The following is an 18,768-nucleotide window of genomic DNA, read 5'->3' on the forward strand; positions in this document are numbered from 1 at the left end:
AAGGCGTGAGACTTCCGGGATCACGATGGACCCTGGAGACGCGGAAGCTAACCTAGCACGCCCCCCAGGCTCCATGTCTCACAACTGCCGAACCCCGTTCACGTTATGAATCCAATCCCCCACAGGGTCTTCTACGTACAGCAGCCGCAAAGGCCAGTTCTCTAAGCTATGTCAAGCCTTGCTTCGTGCATTTCTCCCCAAAGTCTGTCGCGCTCCAGCAGATTTGCGCTGCAAAACGCTTGGCCAATTTCGTGGCTGCCCCAGTGACTCGCGCGCGTTGCCGCTTCTCGGCAAACACAGCCGTGGACGACGCGACCCTGTTGGGCGCGTGACGCGTGGCCGCTGAAAATCGCTGGGCAACCCCACCTCACCTTGGCGCGGGAGCGTTAAACGGCCAGCCGCCGCAGCGGCAGTCTCCTCTCGTCGGCTGTCTCACTTCGCCAGCGGCCAAGCAGGGCCGCGAGGCATCGAAGGCGAAGTCATAAAGGCAATGCACGTAGAAATAAATGTAATTCTAGGACTGTCTGCCTCACGCTACTTAGTTAAATCTACCATGCGTCCTTGCCAGCTCAGAATTCCAACTGCCATCTGTGATGCCCTGTTCACCTTTGACGTGCGACGTGGGAGAGGCACCCAGTCGACGGGCGGGCGGTGAGACCGGGCAGATCAGCCAGATCCACGAGGGGTGCGACGGCGGGCACGCGACCAGGAGTCCCCTGCGTCCCGTCGGCAATCTGCCCGCGGAAAAAAAAATGTGCTCGCCTGATTTTCCAAAAATGGGTGGGGCGCGCACCAAAAAAACGCGTCCCCTCCAAAAACGCGTCCAAAAAATAGGCGTGCCCCACCAAAAAAAATGCCGGCACCCCTGCGCCCGATTTTTTTATTCGGGCGCGCGCGCGCAGGGACCAGCGGTTCCTGCAGATCAGCTGTCAGATCAGCCTGGACCCACTCACACTTATTTAAACCCCTCCTCTCTTCCCCTCCTTCCTCTCTTCTTCCCCTCCTCATCATCCAGCAGCCTCAACATCCTGGCTCTTCAACAACTTCTTCTTCTCTTCTTCTCTTCAAACAAACAACCATCTCCTCGAAGATCTCTTTCCTCTTCAATCAACAAAGGCATCTTCACCTGCCTTCCTCCCAAAACAACTCCGACTCTCTGCCTCCACCACCTCTACCTCCACCTCCACCTCTACCACTTCTACCACCACCACCACAACATGACGCGCCTCTCATCTTCTGCGCTCTTGTCGAGGCAGAGATGATCACTTCAAACAAACAACCCGGTAAGCTCACTTGTGCAGGTCTGACTCATCGCGAACTGACCTTTTGACCTCTTTTCCAGTACCCGACTTTTGATCGCACTTCGCTCAACATGTCTCCAATCACTTGACACTCTCACTTGATGGCAGGCTCTCATTCAAGTATGATCGCCCCTCGACTGCTCTTTTTTGCCATGCTGACCTTCTCTAGCCTCGCGACACTTGTCGCGTCCTCCAAACAACAACAGCCAACAACACACGTCCTCCACACGCCTGCCATCATTGTGAGTCCACCAGTTGACCTGCTTGCTAATTGTGTCGATAGAAGCCCGGGAAGCTGCTTGGGTCAGTAAGCTTGGATGGCAGTAAAATCGTTCCCTATCTTGGCTGGCCTAAACTGCGTGTGCGATTGGCCTCTATATAGCGTGGTAAGGCCTATCACCTTGCGGAACCTTCCTCGCAGCTTCCCGATCGCTTCTACCGACACAAGCCTGCAGTCGTCCTCTGGTGGGCGATGCCTTTGTCGCATCATCCGAAACAACAACTCCCACCTGTTTGCCATCACAGTAAGTCCACCTGACCTGCCTGCCTGCTGATTGTGTCGACAGAAGCCTTGGCGAGAGAACTGCTTTTTGGCCAGTAAGCTTGGATGGCAGTAAAATCGTTCCCTATCTTGGCTGGCCTTAACTGCGTGTGCGATCGGCCTCTATATAGCGTGGTAAGGCCTATTCACCTCGCGGAACCTCCTCAAAGCAGTTCTTTGGTCATGGTTTCAGTCGACACAGCCAGCAGCTTCAGGAGTCTCAGGTGGGCGATGGCAAACCAGCTGATTCCCTGCCCCAAGAGAGTGAGTTTTCCCTTTTCTGACCTTGATACCAATTGCTGACCAGCCCGAGAACCCACAAACAATCACAGTGACAGCTCCTCCTGCCTACCTACCGATCGACCGAAGACACACAACCGATTGCGAAAACACCGATCGAACAAACACACACACACACACACACACACACACACAACCGATCGCGGGCTGGCTGCACTTCAAGACTTGGGGCGGGGAAGAAGAAACTTGGTCTTTGTACAATTTGTGAAGGATATGGAACTGGGAAATGATTTGGTTTATGGATATATGTACATGGGTTGGAAAATGTTTGTCTGGGACTTTGAGATGAAGCGGAGCATTGTGCTGGGGATTATCTGGAGTTGAACACCTACAAGGTCATCATCAATCACATCACATGGGATACGTCCCTTCTCTCACTGTTCATTTGCTCTCCATGCTTGCTTGTGTCGCTCATAGTATTTTGAATTGCTCTGCGCGCCTTGTCCAATGGCGGGCAGCTTCCATCTCATCGTGATCGTGTTGTCAGGGCAGCCCGTCAGATGCAGGTCTGCCACCTTGGCCTACCATCACACGTATGCGTGCTGCCTTCAAGGACATGCTTTACTGGGGATTGATTGTCACCGTAAATGGACAAAAGAAGAATGACAAAAGGGGCTCAGTTTGACGTGCAGCGCCTTGCGACGATCTCGCATATGCTTGGTTACTTCGTTGCCGGTTGCCTGCGCCTAACCTGGCCGCGTGCTGACCGGGCTGTTTGCTGGAAACTGACGAAGCCCGAGGATGGCGACGTCTCCAGAAGAGTTCCATTCAAGCATGTCACAAAGTTCTTGCTACGGGGCGCTGATGGTACACGCGGTGTGTCGGCTTTCAAGGTTCATTGGGACCACGTTCTCCGTCGCAGTCTTGGGCTCTATGCCCGTGGTCTGTACTTACTGCTTCATCTCCCCCCACGACGAGCTGGTTGACCAGAAACGAGGCAAGAGATCCCCGAGCGATGATATCGCTGCACCTTTCCAACTCGTGTCTGGACGTGGGTGTCGCTTTGTGGACCGTACGACACGCCTGAATCAGCCAACTCGCCCTACGTGCGATGGATCTCATCCCTGTGAAATGGAAGCTTATTGGAAAGCATCATCCAAGGAAAGTTGCCCGTATTTGCGAGATTGGCGACGAGAAAGCTCGGCCAGCATCAAGTGACCACGCTCCATATGCTCCGGGGCCAGTACCAGGAGGAGACTCGTTGTTTTGCCCGGCTGTCGTTACGATTGCTTACTCAATTTGGGTGGATAAAGATGGCATCTGGAAGCCGATTCAACTAATGTTTCTCATCGATCGATCGACGTATCTTCTAGTAGCTGTGAGAAGATCCTGGCCTCTTCTTTATCGACACGGCCGTGGTGATGGGAGGCCCAAGACGCTGAGCCACTGCGTCGAGGATTGACGAAGGAAGGAAAGCATCGAAATGCTTAGTGAGATCTGACCGAGAAATGACATACTCTACACGGTGTTGCGGAAATGGCGTCTGCTAGGCCTATCGCTGCCAGGGTTGAGAGGACGACGAGCAAGGAGCTCTCGTATCCGTACCGGTCAATATCCACGCTGCTACAGTCCAGAGGACAGCAGTTGTTCAAGCGCTTCAGGCTTATTGTGTTCCCCCATGCTCGACCCATCGACATAGAAACTCCCTTCAACTCTTCCGAGATCCAATTCCCTTGCAAGCTGCGGGATCCCTCCCCACGGCTGAGAATGCGGTTCGCAGATCATCCTAGACACTAGGTCTAATTACTCAATGACCGCCTCTCGCTTGAGCAGTTGCTCCGTGCGAACAGATACTCCAGATGAGCGCTGGACAGAGAGAGGCGGTAGCCATTGTTCACCCTGCCAAAACTAAAGTACCGCTTCTGAGAGTGTCCCCCGTCATGTCGAACAGTGTATATTGCAACCCCGAGTTTGACTGGTAGCACGCCACGGCTATTCCTCTCTGCTCTCTTCTACTAAGACCTCCTGGGACCTGAAGCGGCCTCTTTTTTCGCCCTTGGAGTCTAGGTCCTGGCTTGTTCTTCATGCATCGCTGCTTAGTCTGCCTTCTTGGTCCCTTTCCTTGGCTGTCTCTGGGCAGGCATTCGGACATAGCACCATTCGACACTCTCGAAGACGCAACTGAACTGCTTCTGCTAGACTGATCTCGACTGAGAATCTCTGACTCTCTGGTTTGTGTGCTGCCAGTCTTGAACCGCACGAGAAGAACAGAGGCAAGGGCTAGATTCTCGGCTCCCAGGTGTGTCGAGTGAAGGCATGTCGCAGACAGTTGACTATGTGGGAGCTCGAGAACTAATACTGTCTTTGCCTACGTGTATAGTTTAAATCCGATTGCCTCTTCCTCGACGTCCTAGTTATTGCACTATTAGGGTGGATAATTCTTGTACGGCGCCGGGGATTGTAATGGGTGAATGCCGAGTGCCACTCGCTTATGACCTCCTCTTAATGGACTGAAACTGAGCCTCTCAAGCCAGAAATTGCTCTAGAAATAGCAAAGGTCCCAGCTGAAAGCAGATAGATGCAAAAGTGGTGGAATCATGCTCTCAACAGTTTGGCACATGGTATCTTGGTGCAAGAATGGTGCCAATAGCCAGGATTAGCACAGCTATCAGGAGATTGGCACCACTGATCCACCCCCACTATTTTCTTTGACGGCCGTGCGGCCGCAACATCCCAGCTCCATCGCCTCCAAAAAACGTCATCGCCATGTCCTCAACGCCGCAAGACACCAAACAGGAGACCGCCGAGGCTCCCAAGCCGACCGAGAACGGATCGGATGCTTGGAGCGACGATAAGCGCCGCAAGTTTGAGACGTGAGCGATCGCCGCGCTGCCACCCGACGAGAGCTGACCAGCTGAACGTGGACAGGAAATCGAAGAGCGAGTACTACGATCCGTGCCAGGAGGCTGCGCAGAGGAGCTATCGGTGCTTGTTTAGAAACGGAGGGGACAAGTCCATGTGTGGGGAGTACTTCCAGTATGTCGAATCGTGGCTGGGGGGATCAATGAGCTGACGGCTTTACAGGGCGTATCGCGACTGCAAGCAAGCATGGGTACGTTTGAATCAATTGACGCCGACTGGTTGGTGATATCGAGCTTGAATGGCCACTGACGTTTGCTGCAGACTGATAAACGGAGGAAGGAGGGCGGCGGCTGGTTCTAGGACGATCGACTCGAGACGAGACGGATACGCGCTGAACGATCGAATGCTCGACCCCGAGAACTGTATTTTATGAAAGGAAACACTACAAACATTGTACGATAATCATATATGGCGGATAGATTACATTTGGGCAAAAGAGTTCCAAGCCGAGAGAGATCGAATGCCACAACAAGACCCAATTGAGAGGCTTCAATCCTCAGCCTTGGATTGACGGATGTGCCGCAGTCTCATACAGCAACTATGATCGCCATCCTCCGTCACACTGGCTTCTCCGTGCTCTCCTGCGGGTTCGTACTGAAGCTCCACAGTCTCAACCCAAGCGTCTAGCTCATCCCGTCCCACGTCAAGGCCTGCTCAAAGACGTCTTTGTCCAGCACAGCACCCACGTCCATCATCAGTCGAACCGGGCTCAGCATTCTTCCGCTGCGCAGTGACGGCGTACGCAGGAAATCGAGTGCCAGTCCGATGGCTAGTAGACCCGCTGTGCCAAGAGCCAAGAGGCCCGTTAGCAGGATCCAGGGGACAAAAGTCATGGTGTACAGTTGCTCGCCGTTCCCCTCAGCCATGACTTCAACTTCCATGTTCCTGCCGCTGTCCCTCTCCGCCATGTTGTACGCCACGTCCCTCATCTTGGCCTCGAGCCACGCAAAGGCCTTGACGATGTAATGGATATTTGACATCTGGAAGTCAGATCCTGGAGCGAAAACGGCATCAGCAAGGTGCCCGCCTAGACCGGGCGTTTTGTATAAAGCTGGTGACGCGATCTCCCACTTGTTTTGAAGGCTGTCTAGTAGAGGACGACGCTCCTCGAATCTGCGAGTTCGTTCGTCAAGATGGACCTCTGAGACGGACCTATCCTTGCAGTTGACTGTTGCCGTGCCCATGGTTGTGCTTAGCTGGCAAGTCACTCCGAATATCGTCCAGTCCAAAACTTGGTTGTCCTTCTCAGGAGAGTAGCGGTAGGTGTACAATGGCCCGTAGTCCGTGTCATAATTCACGATGCCTTTTTCTTCGGTGTAGTAGATCCACCCGATCCAGATCTTTTCGTCCTTAAAGGCTACAAGAGGGCGCGGTAGTCCAGGGGTTGACTTCCCCTTGAGTGAAGGGGCCATGTTGCTGCCCGAGCCTTTAAATTCGGTCAAGTTTGACACCATCTGAATCTGTAGATGATACTCGGCATAGTTCTCCTCGGTTGAATCGAACCGGACATGGAAACCTCGTATATCAGCGGGCTTGCAGGACGCTGCAAGCCGATATGCGGGCACATTGAAGAGTCTCTTCGTCGACTTTGATATATTGGACAGAGACTGGCTCGACACATTGAGGACGGCTTGATGACTGGTGTTTGTAGTTCCAATTTCGGGGGGGATACTGTGCAGGCTGCTGGTGAGCTGTGCTGAGAGTTCGATGTCTCGGGTAGACTTGAGGATGTCTGAAATCACTGTTGCAGGTTCATCATCCTCCGGCCCATATAGCGTCTCGACTTTTTGTGTCACGTTGACGATGTTGAATCCAATAGCCTCGTACGCCGTGACATTTGTTAGGAACGAAAAGCTCAAGGCAGAAAGGAGAGCCACGGTAGCGAGGCAGATCAGTCGGGGATCACGCGTCCGCACAAAGGTCCAGTGCTTGAGGGGGCTGTACGACCCCCGATGGGCTCAGACTGTGTAAATCCTTTTCGGGTGTTGAGCTTTATATGGAGGATGAGGCTGAAAGAGACGCACATGGCGACTGAGGCGATGGCAGAGACCACGACGATGTCGGCGAGGACGGTCTTGCTGGTCCGGCGATAGGTCTGCATCTCAGCCTGTTCTCCCTCTCCGTCCACGGCATCCTTGGGCAACAGGCTATCCGTGGATGTCGCTTGTGTCTTTGCCTCGTTGGCTACTGTTGGAGGTGGTGATGCCGGCTCGTCGACGGACAGCGGTGACACTGGCCTGTCGTAACCCGTCATCTCTTGCGATACCATTTCTTCTTCGCGACGAAGTTGAAGAATATGGAGGCAGTACTAAGAATCTTCTCGTCATTGAAGAGACAAATGACTCGCATTTGCGACGGGAGGGGAGAGCCTCGTCTTATCCTCCAAGTCCCAGAACCTCGCGTGGTTGGCTGAGAGCTGCAGGAAGCGCAGCCACCGAGAACGGCAAGGCACTCAACTGAATACAGCGTAGCTGAAATTAGGTGCAGCTGGCAAGTGTTCCTGCCGTGTATCCATGACAACATGTCGCATTCTCTCCTTGTCCGTCGCGCCGTGTCGGACGTAGCTGTGTCTAACCTTGTCTACGAGTCTGTTCATGTAGATAGCACGTTTGAGAACATCGACGAATTAGGATAACCTGGTGATACTACATCCATCCCCGTCATACATACAAGGTCAAGATGCCAACCCTGTGCAACCATGCGAAACCTACCTTTCGCCACCTTGTCTGACAGACACTAGTCGCAGACGAACCCCCATCACGTACGACTCTCGGTTCTTATCCAGGCGTTTGTCGGGCTCATACTTGAACTTGGCACCTTCAGCACATTCGTTCAGCTCCTGACGGCTCATCCAGTAAGTCTCTTCGAAAGCAGTCCTACCCAGCGTCCTTCCCAGGTCAGCCGTCAACCTCACCGCGTCCAGAACCCTCCCGCTCCTGAAAGACGGCACTCCCAGCGAGTCGAGCGATAGAGCAACTGTTAAGGCGCAGGCGACGCCTAAGGCGACAAGGCCGAAGAGGAGCATCCATGGGACAAAGGTCATGGTATATGTATCCGGCTTCTTCTCCAAAACCTCGACCTGGGAGACGAGGCCCTCGATCTTGGCATCGCTCTTGTCGCCTTGGATTGCTTCCCTCGCTGCCGCCTCGTACCAGACAAATGCGTCAACAAGTGTTTCGATATCCCAGGTAGATAAGCCCGCCTCCTGGTATGCCCTATGAGCTGCTCGTAAGAGGTAACCGCCAATGCCTGGCGATCTTCCTACACGACCACTCTCGAACGTATCAAACTTTTGTCCTAGGAAAAGTATTGGTGTTTCGTCTTGGGGTTCAGTCTTCTCGCCATCTAGTTTGAATTGGGTCAGTGACAAGGTCGTTCCGGTGAGATTGGCCGTCGCCGTTCCAGACCATCTTTTGAGACTACAGACTACGCCCCAGAAAGTCAAGTCGTAGCTCTCGCTCATAGACTCCCTCTCTCCAGCGCAAGAGGGGCTGCGGACGACCCCTTTCGCTCGGAATGGGACTACGCTGCCGTATCCCGTTGTTTCCGTCAAGTCGACAGTCTCGTTCTCAGTATAACTGAATCCTCCGATCCAAGTCGCTGTTCCGCTGAATGCGATGAGGGGGTACCTGACTGATGAACCATTTTTTCTCGCAGCTTCTATCCCTTGTCTTGCAAGAAGTTCCTCGACTATGCCAAAGTCTGCTCGAAATTGTGTAGGCCCAGACTCAGAGGATGTGGCAGCTTCCTCAAGGTTAAACCTGACGTGCGAATCGTTCTTGTCTGGAGAACCAATTGACACTGCTGAGAGGCTGGATGGCTCGCATGATGCCAGAATCTTGTAGGCAGGTACGTTGAATAGCTGCTCGATGGTCGGGCGCATCTCTCGGCGTGCTCGGCTCGAGATGTTGACGCCAAGGAAGCCTTCGGATCTTGAATTTAGGTCGGTTGCTTGCAGAAGTTGAAGCTGGTTCTCAAGGTCATTGAGAATCTGCAAGCGCTCGCTGTCGTTGATTTTCAGGGGCAGAGGTTGCCTGAAGAAATCTTGCATCCCCTGCATGACTTCGAGAGTCGTTGTCGTATTTACGCTTCCGGCTTCCTCGTACGCGGTGACGTTGCTTAGAAGAGAGAAGCTCAAAGATGAAAGGATGGAGATGACGCCCAAACAAATGATGCAGGGCTTTTGTGATTGAAGAAACGTCCAGAACTTGAGTGGGCTGGTCGATCCCCAGTCTGTGCCGGCAACTTCCACAAGAACGTTGAGGCTTGCTTTCGAGTCTCTTTTGTCGTGCTCATTTACCGCAGAGAGACGAGCGAGCTTGAACATGTGCCAGTTGGCAATTGCGAGTATGGCGGGAGCCACCAGCATGGAAACGGCGGCATCGATCAGTTTAGCCCACGTCGAGCTGACGTTTCCGCCGATACGGATAGCTTTTATATAGCCTCCGTCGGCCTTGGTTTGGATGAACGCAACCAGCCAGCAGGCGGCAGAGAGAGCGAAGAGGCCGGCGATGGCGATGATGATGATGGAGTATAGGACGTGCTTCTTAAGAGGGGTAGCTAGCTCCGACGGGGACTCGGCTTGTTCTTGAGGCTCGTCCCCGTCAATCCGGACTGATGGATTGTGGGCGTCTGTCAGGATTACATCTTCAGTACTTTCATGCTGGGCTGTGGCTGTTGAAGAAGCGTCGGTTGGGTCTGGCGGTGTCTGTTGCTCTGTGACAGCAGTCGCAGGTGACACTGACCGTGACATCGCCATAGAGGGCCGAGACTCTTGTTCAAAGGCAATCTGGGAATAGAGAAGAAGCGAGAGTATCAAGTTGAATGCAGTGGTGTTCTGTTCAAAGTCGAGTTGTGAGTGTTTGATGCCCTCTATGGTCCGGTTGGCGATTCTTTATACCTGTTGGCTTACCAGACAAGCACACACAGGCCCCAACCATTGTCCTCTGTAAACGAATGATTGAAAATGAGGCTCTTGGTCGTGGTACAGGTTGAGGCTGGATGGCGCAGCCGCCCTCTGTCCTTCCCGGACGATGTTGAACAGGATATATGCACGTGACCCTCTCAGGTTACCTTGAGGTGTCTCGAGGGGAATAGTGCCTGGATGTTAAGCACACCGACGGTTCAAGTCCTCGGCAGGCCAATTATGACGAGTGTAAAACCTCGTTAGGGACATTGTGAACAATGGCTGCTGTCGATAAAGACAATTCATGGCTGTAACTTGCTGCGGAATGCTGATGCTGCCTACCATTGCGTTCCTTCATAGCGGCTCGTGTTTGGCAAATCTGCAGTGCCCCTTTGTTCTTGAGGCCGAGAAGGCTGCTCGTATCGTTCGGACCTAGGTTGGTTGTAAACCCCGAGTGGCTCGGACAGCCCAGGACTAGAAGCTCCGATGTCTCACATTCTTCCCTCGGCCTGGTCTGACGCGTCCCCGAAAGAGAGAAGATTCGGTTTTCAGCCCTATTTGCTGACCCAATACGATGTCATGTCCACCGCTCCGTCATACCAGCGTGCCATGTGATGGGAGCAGGTAACGTGGAGCCCTCGGCATGTGTGTCAAGAGACGTTCATAGGGCAGAGCAGAGCCGCAAGTTTGTACTCAGTTTTTTTCATGAACCTCGGTGGCAAACTCTGTTGAGGGAGTCATTCGGAGGTTGTGCCCCCCGAACAAACAAAGTGCCTCGGAGGCTTTTCTAAGCAGCCCGAGCCGACGTTCACGATGACCTCATAGAGCTCGATGAGATGGCCTTGTTTGATCATACCAGGGTTCTATTCTCCCCTTTTGCGAATCAGGATGGCCGCCCTGCTCGTGGTCAGTACCGTCGGTCAAAGGGGTTCCATCGGGTCACATTGAGGTGGCTCGGTTTCTTGACGACTGTGGTGGCCTCAGTGTCCGGATTCGACTGGCATGTAATCCTTGACTTCTCATGAAAACTAGGATTTGGATGGAGCGTCATCAGAACTCTTTGCTGGTGGGATTTGGCTGAGTTACAGGGGCTTGCCATCAGTTCAAGACCGAACTCGGGGTCATGGTGGTCATGTGATGACCAAAGGAGGTGGGGCGGCGGGTATCTCTCCCACCAGCCACACACACCACATCCGCACCGCCACACCGCTGCTTCCCCTCTGCCCCACGCTCTCTCAAGTTCAATTTGTGCCCCTCCAAAGCTCTCGACAATCTCACGCTTGTCCCTGGACTCATTTTCACCCTCGTTAGGCCAATCTGAGCGTGTGGAAAAGGGCGTGAAGCTTGGCGCACTCATGAATCGCCAACAGCGGCCGGTCCTCAAAAACGGCGTCGATCTCCAGCTCCAGTCCGCCTTTAACGATGGCAACTGGGCTGTCGTGATCCGCCTGGCTGAGAAGCGAGCTCGAACGTTTAATGATCAGTATTATGAGGTGCGCAGTTCGGGTTCCCCGTCGGTATTGAAGGAGACTAAGTATGGATAGATTGTCAAAATATGTGCTGAAAGCCAGCTCGATGACCCCAGTGCCAAGTTTGCTGCCGTGACGGCCATCGATAAGTTCGTCAAGGAAGGGACCGTTGTGAAGGACGTGGACGGCATTGATCTCCTTGAATGGGCAACGCAGGGCCTGACGACCGAGGATGAGTTCTCTCAGACTTTGGGTCCTTTGAGGGCACGCCTCGTCAAGGCTTCGCCCAAGGATAGGGTTGGCGCCAGCCGGTGCTTGGAGTCTTGTTTGCTGCATTGGGACTTGATCAGTGCCCAACAGGTATGACAAAGCCCATCGTCGGCTGACCCAGAGGCTGACCTGGTACCAGATTGCGGCTATCCTCGACAGATCTTTCCCCCAGGATCGGACATTCATGTTTTGGAACATTGTCATTACACATCTGTTGGCGGTAATGCCCCTCGTGCACCTCTGCCTGTCGTGAGCTGACATCCGTCAAGACTAGTCCTCAATCGCCACCCGAGAAGAAGAAGCTATACGGTATGCTCGCGTTGAAACAGATCCAGCGTGCTGCACAGCTATCCGAACAGGTATTTGCCCTACTTGCGCCAACAGGTCCAGCACTAACACGTACAGGCCGCAAGCGCTGAGGGGGACGATGCCAAGCCTCAACCGCGAAGTGTGCAAACAGAGGAGGAGATCTTGCTACTTTATGACATTGTAGAGAAACATGGCTCAGAAGGAGATTTTGAGAAGCTTGTTTCCAGCCCTGTCTTTTGTCCACTTGTACAATTCCGAAAGGGCCGAAAGGAGCTCTTCTTGAGAGTCATTTCGAAACACCAGCGCCAAGGAGACCATGAAGCCATTTACCAAACATGCAAGGATTGCTTGTCGACAGAGGACGAAAATGGTCAACCGAACCTTTTGGGAGCGGATTGGAAGGTCTGGAAACACTTTATTGATGCGGCTGCACAGGTAAAGACTGTGAAACCAGAGTAGGTCAGCCATTCCCTCCATGCCCATCTTTCACTGACTCGCCCTAGCATTGAGGAGACTGTTCAGAAACTCCTTTTGAAGTTTATCAAATCACCCAATTTGCGCCCCATCTACAAGCGGATCATCTTGTTGGCGCGTGTCGCTGCAGCCTTCAACCTTGCATCAAATGACAAAGATGATCTTGCCGATGGCGAGCCTGCATCTTTCCGACTCAAAGAGCTGATCAACTACATCAAAGACCAAGGCATAAACGCAGCCTGTTTCGACGATATCAAGACCTTTGTTGAGGTGCTCAACCCACCTGCTTTGTCGTATCTCGCCTATGACTTTGTTCCCAAGCTGGCAGACGAGATGGAGGACGAACTCAAGTCGGCCAGGATACGAACCCTTTCTTTCAAGTTGCAATACTTCGCAGCTACTTGTCCTTCCATGTACACCAACGTGCCTGGAGAGAAACCTCTGAGGAAATGTGTGGTTACCGGCGTCGAGGTTGACGCCAGCTCACCAGCGCCTTGTTTCAAGACAATCGCCAAGGATGCGCTGGAAGTGTACAAATCGTTGGCCGAACTGACAGAAAAGCATCCATCCGTTGAGGGCGAGATCAAGCCAGAGCTGTCGGTTATTATCGCTCTCTGCAATATCCAGCTGGCATTCCCTCCCTCAACAGAGATATCCAACTCCCCAATCTCTTTTGCACCACTTCTCCGTGCTGTTTTGCTACTAGAGCACCAGCTTTCCTTGACGCCCAAGCATGGAATCACCTCACTCCTTCTTGTGCAGCTACACCTCCTCACGGGCTCATCGCCGCGAGCGCGTGAGATCTGGGAGACACTTGGTGTTAAACGCACCATCATGGACTCCCTCGGCCCCATTTTCTACGACCGCCTATCTACCCTCTCCCCGGCCCTGATTTCCCCATCCGATAACTGGGGTTGGGATCTCATGGAACTTCTTCAATCTCACTTTAGCGTGTCTTTGAAGCTTCGCATGCCCAGGCGGTTGATTGATGCCTTTGAGTCAGGCAGCTACAGTAGCGTTATCGACATTCCTCAGTATATTGAGGATCTACGATGGAGTTGCACCCGAGCGATGAGCTTGGTGGAGGAGACTAGAACTGAGAGACTTCTGGGAGAGAATTTCTCAGAGGTTCTTATCGACCCACGTTTCGGTGAGTCTTCTCGGACGTTGTTTATTGGTGTAGCGCTAACAGAGCTTAGTCGAAGTGACTGATGATACCCAACTTGTCGAGACCATCGACTATGGGTCTTTCCCCTCGTGGGATTGCAGCTCTCAACCGCCTGTGTACTCTCGCCTTCGAGTTGGTCCTGCATTATCGGTGCGTCTCAACTGTCCAAACCTCTAAGTGCTCGCTAACAGCTCTAGAACCGTCGTGCCCATCTGTCGCTTCTCGCCGAGGCATTCCACGAAGTGCTCAGCTACAAGCCTCCAGCGATTTACAAGGCTTCAGCGGCAGCCGCGATACCCGACCAGATCTTTGTGCTCGAAACGCTGAGCCAGCTAAGCAACTCGTTCACCAAGTTCCTGCAGAGCCCCAAGAAGGATGTCACACCCCAGGAGGCGACCTACTTTGAGGTCATTAGCCTTCTGAGCACGCTTATTCCCTTTGTCACGAGCATCGGCAAAACAAAGACTATCCCTGAAGAGTTTGCACAAATTACGGACACTCTCAGCATCGCTCTCGACACCCTCAAGCTCGACATAACGGATCCATCCAATATTTCGAATCAGGTCACTGCCCTGAGCACGCTTCACTCCCTCGCCATCCTCCGCGACACGGCCGGCGCAATCAAGGCCAGTGCCAACTGGATCATTTCCTTCAACGACCGCGAAAAGGAGCGCGACCGCTTAGGCAAGAGTTACCTGCCTAAGGAGGTCATGGCCAAAATCAAGGACCTTGTCACTGCCTCAACAGCCGCTCTCAAGGAGGGCAAAGACTGTGTAGACAAGCTGAAGAGCCAGGTCATTGGCAGAGACTTTGAACCATCGGTGAGGAGATGGGTCTTTGAGAATGCCGATGATGTATTGGAAGTTGTGGGAGAGGGGGCCACAGGAAAGCTCGTCGGGAGCTGGGAGACGAACGTCAAGGGATGGATGCACGTTCAATGGAGTTAGATGGTTTGGCTATAGACATACATTAGATATATGCAATCAATATATGTAGCACGTCCGTCATGCAGGCGTCTTCTCAGCCTATGAGAAAGCGATCAGCCTGATCCATCCGTTGCTCCCTCAGCCAATCCCATTTCGACGGCTGTTGGCTGTCGTCACACCCAAGCATAAAGGCTCCATACGCCCACTGCCAGAGCTCTCCAACCTCATCCCCTCACAGCGCATCCTGCTCATCTTGGTCACCAACCGCCATCCATGTGTGCCCAAAGGACTTCCGAATGGCCTGGATTCTCCACGTGGACCAAGTTCCAAGCAGAACCCGGCCCTATTGACGAGTTTATCTTTGATCCTCTCTACAAATGGAGTGAATTCCTCCGCACGCCCTCCTACGGGCGCATCATAGAGTCTCCCCAAGACTGCATCCTGAGTATCGGCTGGGACTCGCCCAAAGTCTACCAAGTGTTCAAAGCTTCCCCCGAATACCAACAGCTAATGGATAACCTGGGAATTAACTCGACCCAAGAACACACTCAGATTATAATCTTTGAGAACTACAACTTTGGCTGCACAACGACTCCCAACACGGAGGTCTTGACCGCGTATTGGCCCCTCTCGCTCTCTCCCGAGACACAAGACGCAGTCTGGGAGGCAGAGCCGCTTGTCCACACACCAGCGTCAGGAAGGCCAAGTCGTCGCTGCTACGGACAGCCCCCGGTGTTTGGATGGTTCGACGAGCCAGAAACCTGGAATGGTGATAAGGCGCTGGCAAGCGTGTGGTTACACGACTGGAAGAGCGAGGAGCTAGAGGCTAGGTTCAAGCGCACCGAGAGGAGGGCTATTCCCATGGGTAGAGAAGTCATCTGCCCGCTCGCGGTGGACGATTTCGAGAAACACCTACAGGATCTCGGTGCTCTCGGTTGGGAATCGATCCATGTTCTTTTCGAGGATCTCAACTGGATCTATCAAGATAAAGTTGAGCGATATCACAGCCTTGAACGGAGGAGGCTTGACAGGTTAGCCAGAGGTGTAGATGTTGTTTGAAGCATCTTGAATGCCAGTGTATTTAACTTCTACTTCTACTTCCAACGGGCTAGGAGAGTCCTTGAAGCGGTCATTCTGAGGAAGTGTCCGGAATTACTGGTGGATTAGTAAAGTCATGGCAACTTGGACTACCCATGCTGGTACAGCGGTCTCGGATTACGCGGAGAAGATACAGTATAGACTGTCCTTACCCTCATTGATACATCGGGCGATCAAGTGTTGACGGTTTCCTGCCCATATTCCTGGCGGCCATTGAAGACCAAAATGCACAAACGTAAACCGCCGCATTCAGCTTGACTTGCTTCATTTGGCTTGTCTGGTATTACCAATTTGTCTCTACTGATCCTGTAACATCATATGAGAGCTCTTCTACCTCCGTTTGCGGACCAGATACTAAAGAGCTAGATAACCCGCTCAGGAGGCTACCAGAACACACAGCATCTAGCATGAGACTTTAGTAGGGGGGAGGGTGTCATGAAATGCCAGACGTGAGATGGCGAATGAATACTTTACTATCTTTTAGTGGCTCTAATACAACCAAGCCTAGTTCGAATACCAATGAGACAACTATAATGAGCACCACTGGACGTAAAGCGAGCACTTGGTCACATTCCGGTCCACAAGAGACGGCGTCAAGGCCATTGAAGCTCCAAGTAAAACTACAGTCTACAAAAAGCGATACCGCATCCTCGGAGGAGACAATGTCTGAGTTAAGCATCATGGTAGAGCTCTCACAGAGATGGCGGGTTCAATGCCACTCATGCCATTGACCATTTTAGCTGAAGGCAACAATACTGACTTAGGGAACTAGGATAGAGATGATAGTATCAGATGATCACATCGCCTAACGACAACAGCCAACCTTCATCGACGCAGAAAATGGCCCCTCAAGCTAGGCTACCCGACGATGACAGCCATAGCCAGTAACCCCAGGCCGGTGGGCTATGGCTTTGCGATCCCTACAATATGAGGTTCTTGAGCGTCGACATCAATCTCATCTTTGAGTGGAAGACGGGCCATCTCCTTTCCATCCAGACACCGTTGCACAGCACCACAGGGCCCCCCATTGTCAATCTCCATCGACGTCCGTCAGGCAGCATTGAGACCAACACAAAGTGATATCTCTTTAATTGGTCAGAATACAGACAACTCACAGAGAAGACGGTTGCATAGACTCCAGGCGCTGACAGCCCGTCTCTGGTATTGAAACAGGAAACACCACGACCTTCTCCGAAAGAACTATAGAGTATGGGCACCTCCTGCAGCGTCCCCATCAATGCCACAACGCCCAGCAAGGTGTCGCTGGACATTCTCAGTTGCAACCTGCCTTGGCCTTTAGCACTAAGCATTCAAATTCCGCCTCATTCACATCATCTGGCTGTACGGCCTTGGTGCAGACCATGGACGATGAGAGGTACAATGAAAGGCTCTATTGATGCTGGGCCGTATGCGAGCAATTGACTTAAAGCCCGTCCAGACGTGCCCCAAGACAAACAAGGCGATGAGGTACGGCCTTTGCAACTAGAGTATAGATTTAGCGATAAGAGGTCCGATAGAGGCAGTGGCAAGGTCTTTAGACTTCGGCTCACGCTTCCTATTGATGGAATAGGCAGGTGTACCTTCAAGGGCTGGTTAATTCGCGTCGCTGTCCGTGTGTGGCTTGCGGCTTGCCCGTCTCCTTAACCTCGCACCATTCTTAGGCTCCCCATGCTCCCAGTCGCTCTAAGACACGCTTCATCTAACAGAGTCAAGGGCCAATAGTTCGGAGCAAGGTACCTCTTCTATAAAGCTATTCAGCTAGCAGAGATCATTAACACTGTTCCCGTGAAAAGTCAAGATCGACAAAGAAGCATCTATAGCCGCCATTTTACCGTTAGCGAAGCGCCTGTCCAGTCAACCCAGAGTGAAATTCCGTGCAACAAGGGACTTGAAAGCTACCACGAAGCATTGATTGGGTTTGTGATGCGGACCTCTCGGGGCGGTGGCGGCATGCCATCCTTGCTCAACCCAGATAGGGAACAAGCAAAGGTGTCATCTCGATCTGTGAGTTATCAAGACATGTAACTTAGCCAAAAGTATCGGGAAATTCCACCTCGGAGGAGAGCCTCTCTAGAGACGGGGATGAAGCGTTTCAATTTCCAGTGAGTCATCTTACACGACATGTGTGACTGGACAGCACGCGACACCAGGACAGAGGGATTAATTAGCCTATTCCACTCATGTGAACGAACAAGGTAGAATAAGAATAATAGTATAGCAAGTAAAAAAGATCTTGAGCCTTACCTTCTACTATCACGATATTACTATTTTAGTCGATCTGTAATGAGATATTTGCCGCTCTATGTTTATGCTCAACTCACGTGGGCACTCACCAATAAAACATCCATCGAATAAACACCAAACTCTATGAAACGCGACCGTTTAATGTGCCCAACCTGCCCGATGACATGCAAGAGCATACGCCATCCCATGCTCCCCCACGGAGTGAGGATCCATCGGCTCTCGTTCCCGCCCCGGCCGCCCCGATATCGCCGTGCCGGACCCCGGCATGGACCCTTGCCCTACACCGGCTCAGCGGTGCGCCAGGGGCATGTCGACAGGGGGCATCCCCTAAAACATCGGTGAGGCGCACTACACAAAGCAACGTGTAGAGTGTTGATCAAGGTTTGTATTTACTGTGTTGTTGTTCCTTTTTGTGCTCCGTGAGGTGGTATCTGTGGGAATTTCGTCATACCTAATCGTAGACGCCCTGGCCGGCTGACGGGAAGACACAGCGAGGTAGCGGGCGGCGAGGCCAGCACATCATATCCCGTGCCACGGCTTTCCTTGTCTCACTCCTTTTTCTCATCTTCTTCATTCTTCTTCTCCATTTACTCCATCTTCTTTTTCCTCTTACAAACTTGGATTTTACCGTATCTTTACCTTCTTGTTCAATGAGTCCCGATTCCTCCGAGCCGGGCGGCTGTCGGGGATGCGCCAAGATCTTGGAGGATGAGAAGAAGGGGGATGAGAACGGCGTCACCGTCCCAGAAAATGGCAGTAAGTTGCATATGTCTAGTCATCTTTATATATCAAGCAGGCTCAGGTATACGCTCCTTGTGTACAAGTGTATGCGTCTCTACCAATCTCAAGCTGGTCTGGTCAGGGTCAAGTGCCGTGTCCTGGGATGAAGACAATGGTCTC

At 52.6% G+C, this 18,768-nt stretch overlaps 4 protein-coding genes across 4 annotated transcripts; 3 read left to right on the forward strand and 1 right to left on the reverse strand.

The window, feature by feature from the left end:
• Nucleotides 1–4,848: 4,848 nt before the first annotated feature.
• On the forward strand, nt 4,849–5,304 carry NECHADRAFT_32950 (uncharacterized protein; the record flags this gene model as incomplete). The annotated part of the gene is made up of 4 exons (XM_003045659.1): nt 4,849–4,955; nt 5,011–5,118; nt 5,167–5,194; nt 5,266–5,304. The coding sequence occupies 4 exons, from the start codon at nt 4,849–4,851 to the stop codon at nt 5,302–5,304; spliced, it is 282 nt and encodes a 93-aa protein (XP_003045705.1).
• Nucleotides 5,305–7,630: 2,326 nt separating this feature from the next.
• NECHADRAFT_66006 (uncharacterized protein) lies at nt 7,631–9,757 on the reverse strand (the record flags this gene model as incomplete). The annotated part of the gene is made up of 3 exons (XM_003046230.1): nt 7,631–8,458; nt 8,531–8,971; nt 9,092–9,757. The coding sequence occupies 3 exons, from the start codon at nt 9,755–9,757 to the stop codon at nt 7,712–7,714; spliced, it is 1,854 nt and encodes a 617-aa protein (XP_003046276.1). The 3' UTR covers nt 7,631–7,711.
• A 1,508-nt stretch (nt 9,758–11,265) lies between these two features.
• Nucleotides 11,266–14,547, forward strand: NECHADRAFT_33734 (uncharacterized protein; the record flags this gene model as incomplete). Its single annotated transcript, XM_003045660.1, has 7 exons — nt 11,266–11,403; nt 11,455–11,739; nt 11,919–12,008; nt 12,055–12,413; nt 12,462–13,582; nt 13,632–13,750; nt 13,798–14,547. 7 exons carry the CDS (start codon nt 11,266–11,268, stop codon nt 14,545–14,547), a joined length of 2,862 nt encoding a protein of 953 aa, XP_003045706.1.
• Nucleotides 14,548–14,799: 252 nt separating this feature from the next.
• NECHADRAFT_75834 (uncharacterized protein) lies at nt 14,800–15,693 on the forward strand (the record flags this gene model as incomplete). Its single annotated transcript, XM_003045661.1, has 2 exons — nt 14,800–15,557; nt 15,639–15,693. 2 exons carry the CDS (start codon nt 14,800–14,802, stop codon nt 15,691–15,693), a joined length of 813 nt encoding a protein of 270 aa, XP_003045707.1.
• Between the last annotated feature and the right edge of the window lie 3,075 nt (nt 15,694–18,768).

This window comes from Fusarium vanettenii (assembly GCF_000151355.1).
Source record: "Fusarium vanettenii 77-13-4 chromosome 2 genomic scaffold NECHAsca_18_chr2_1_0, whole genome shotgun sequence".
Classification (NCBI taxonomy): Eukaryota; Fungi; Ascomycota; class Sordariomycetes; order Hypocreales; family Nectriaceae; genus Fusarium; species Fusarium vanettenii.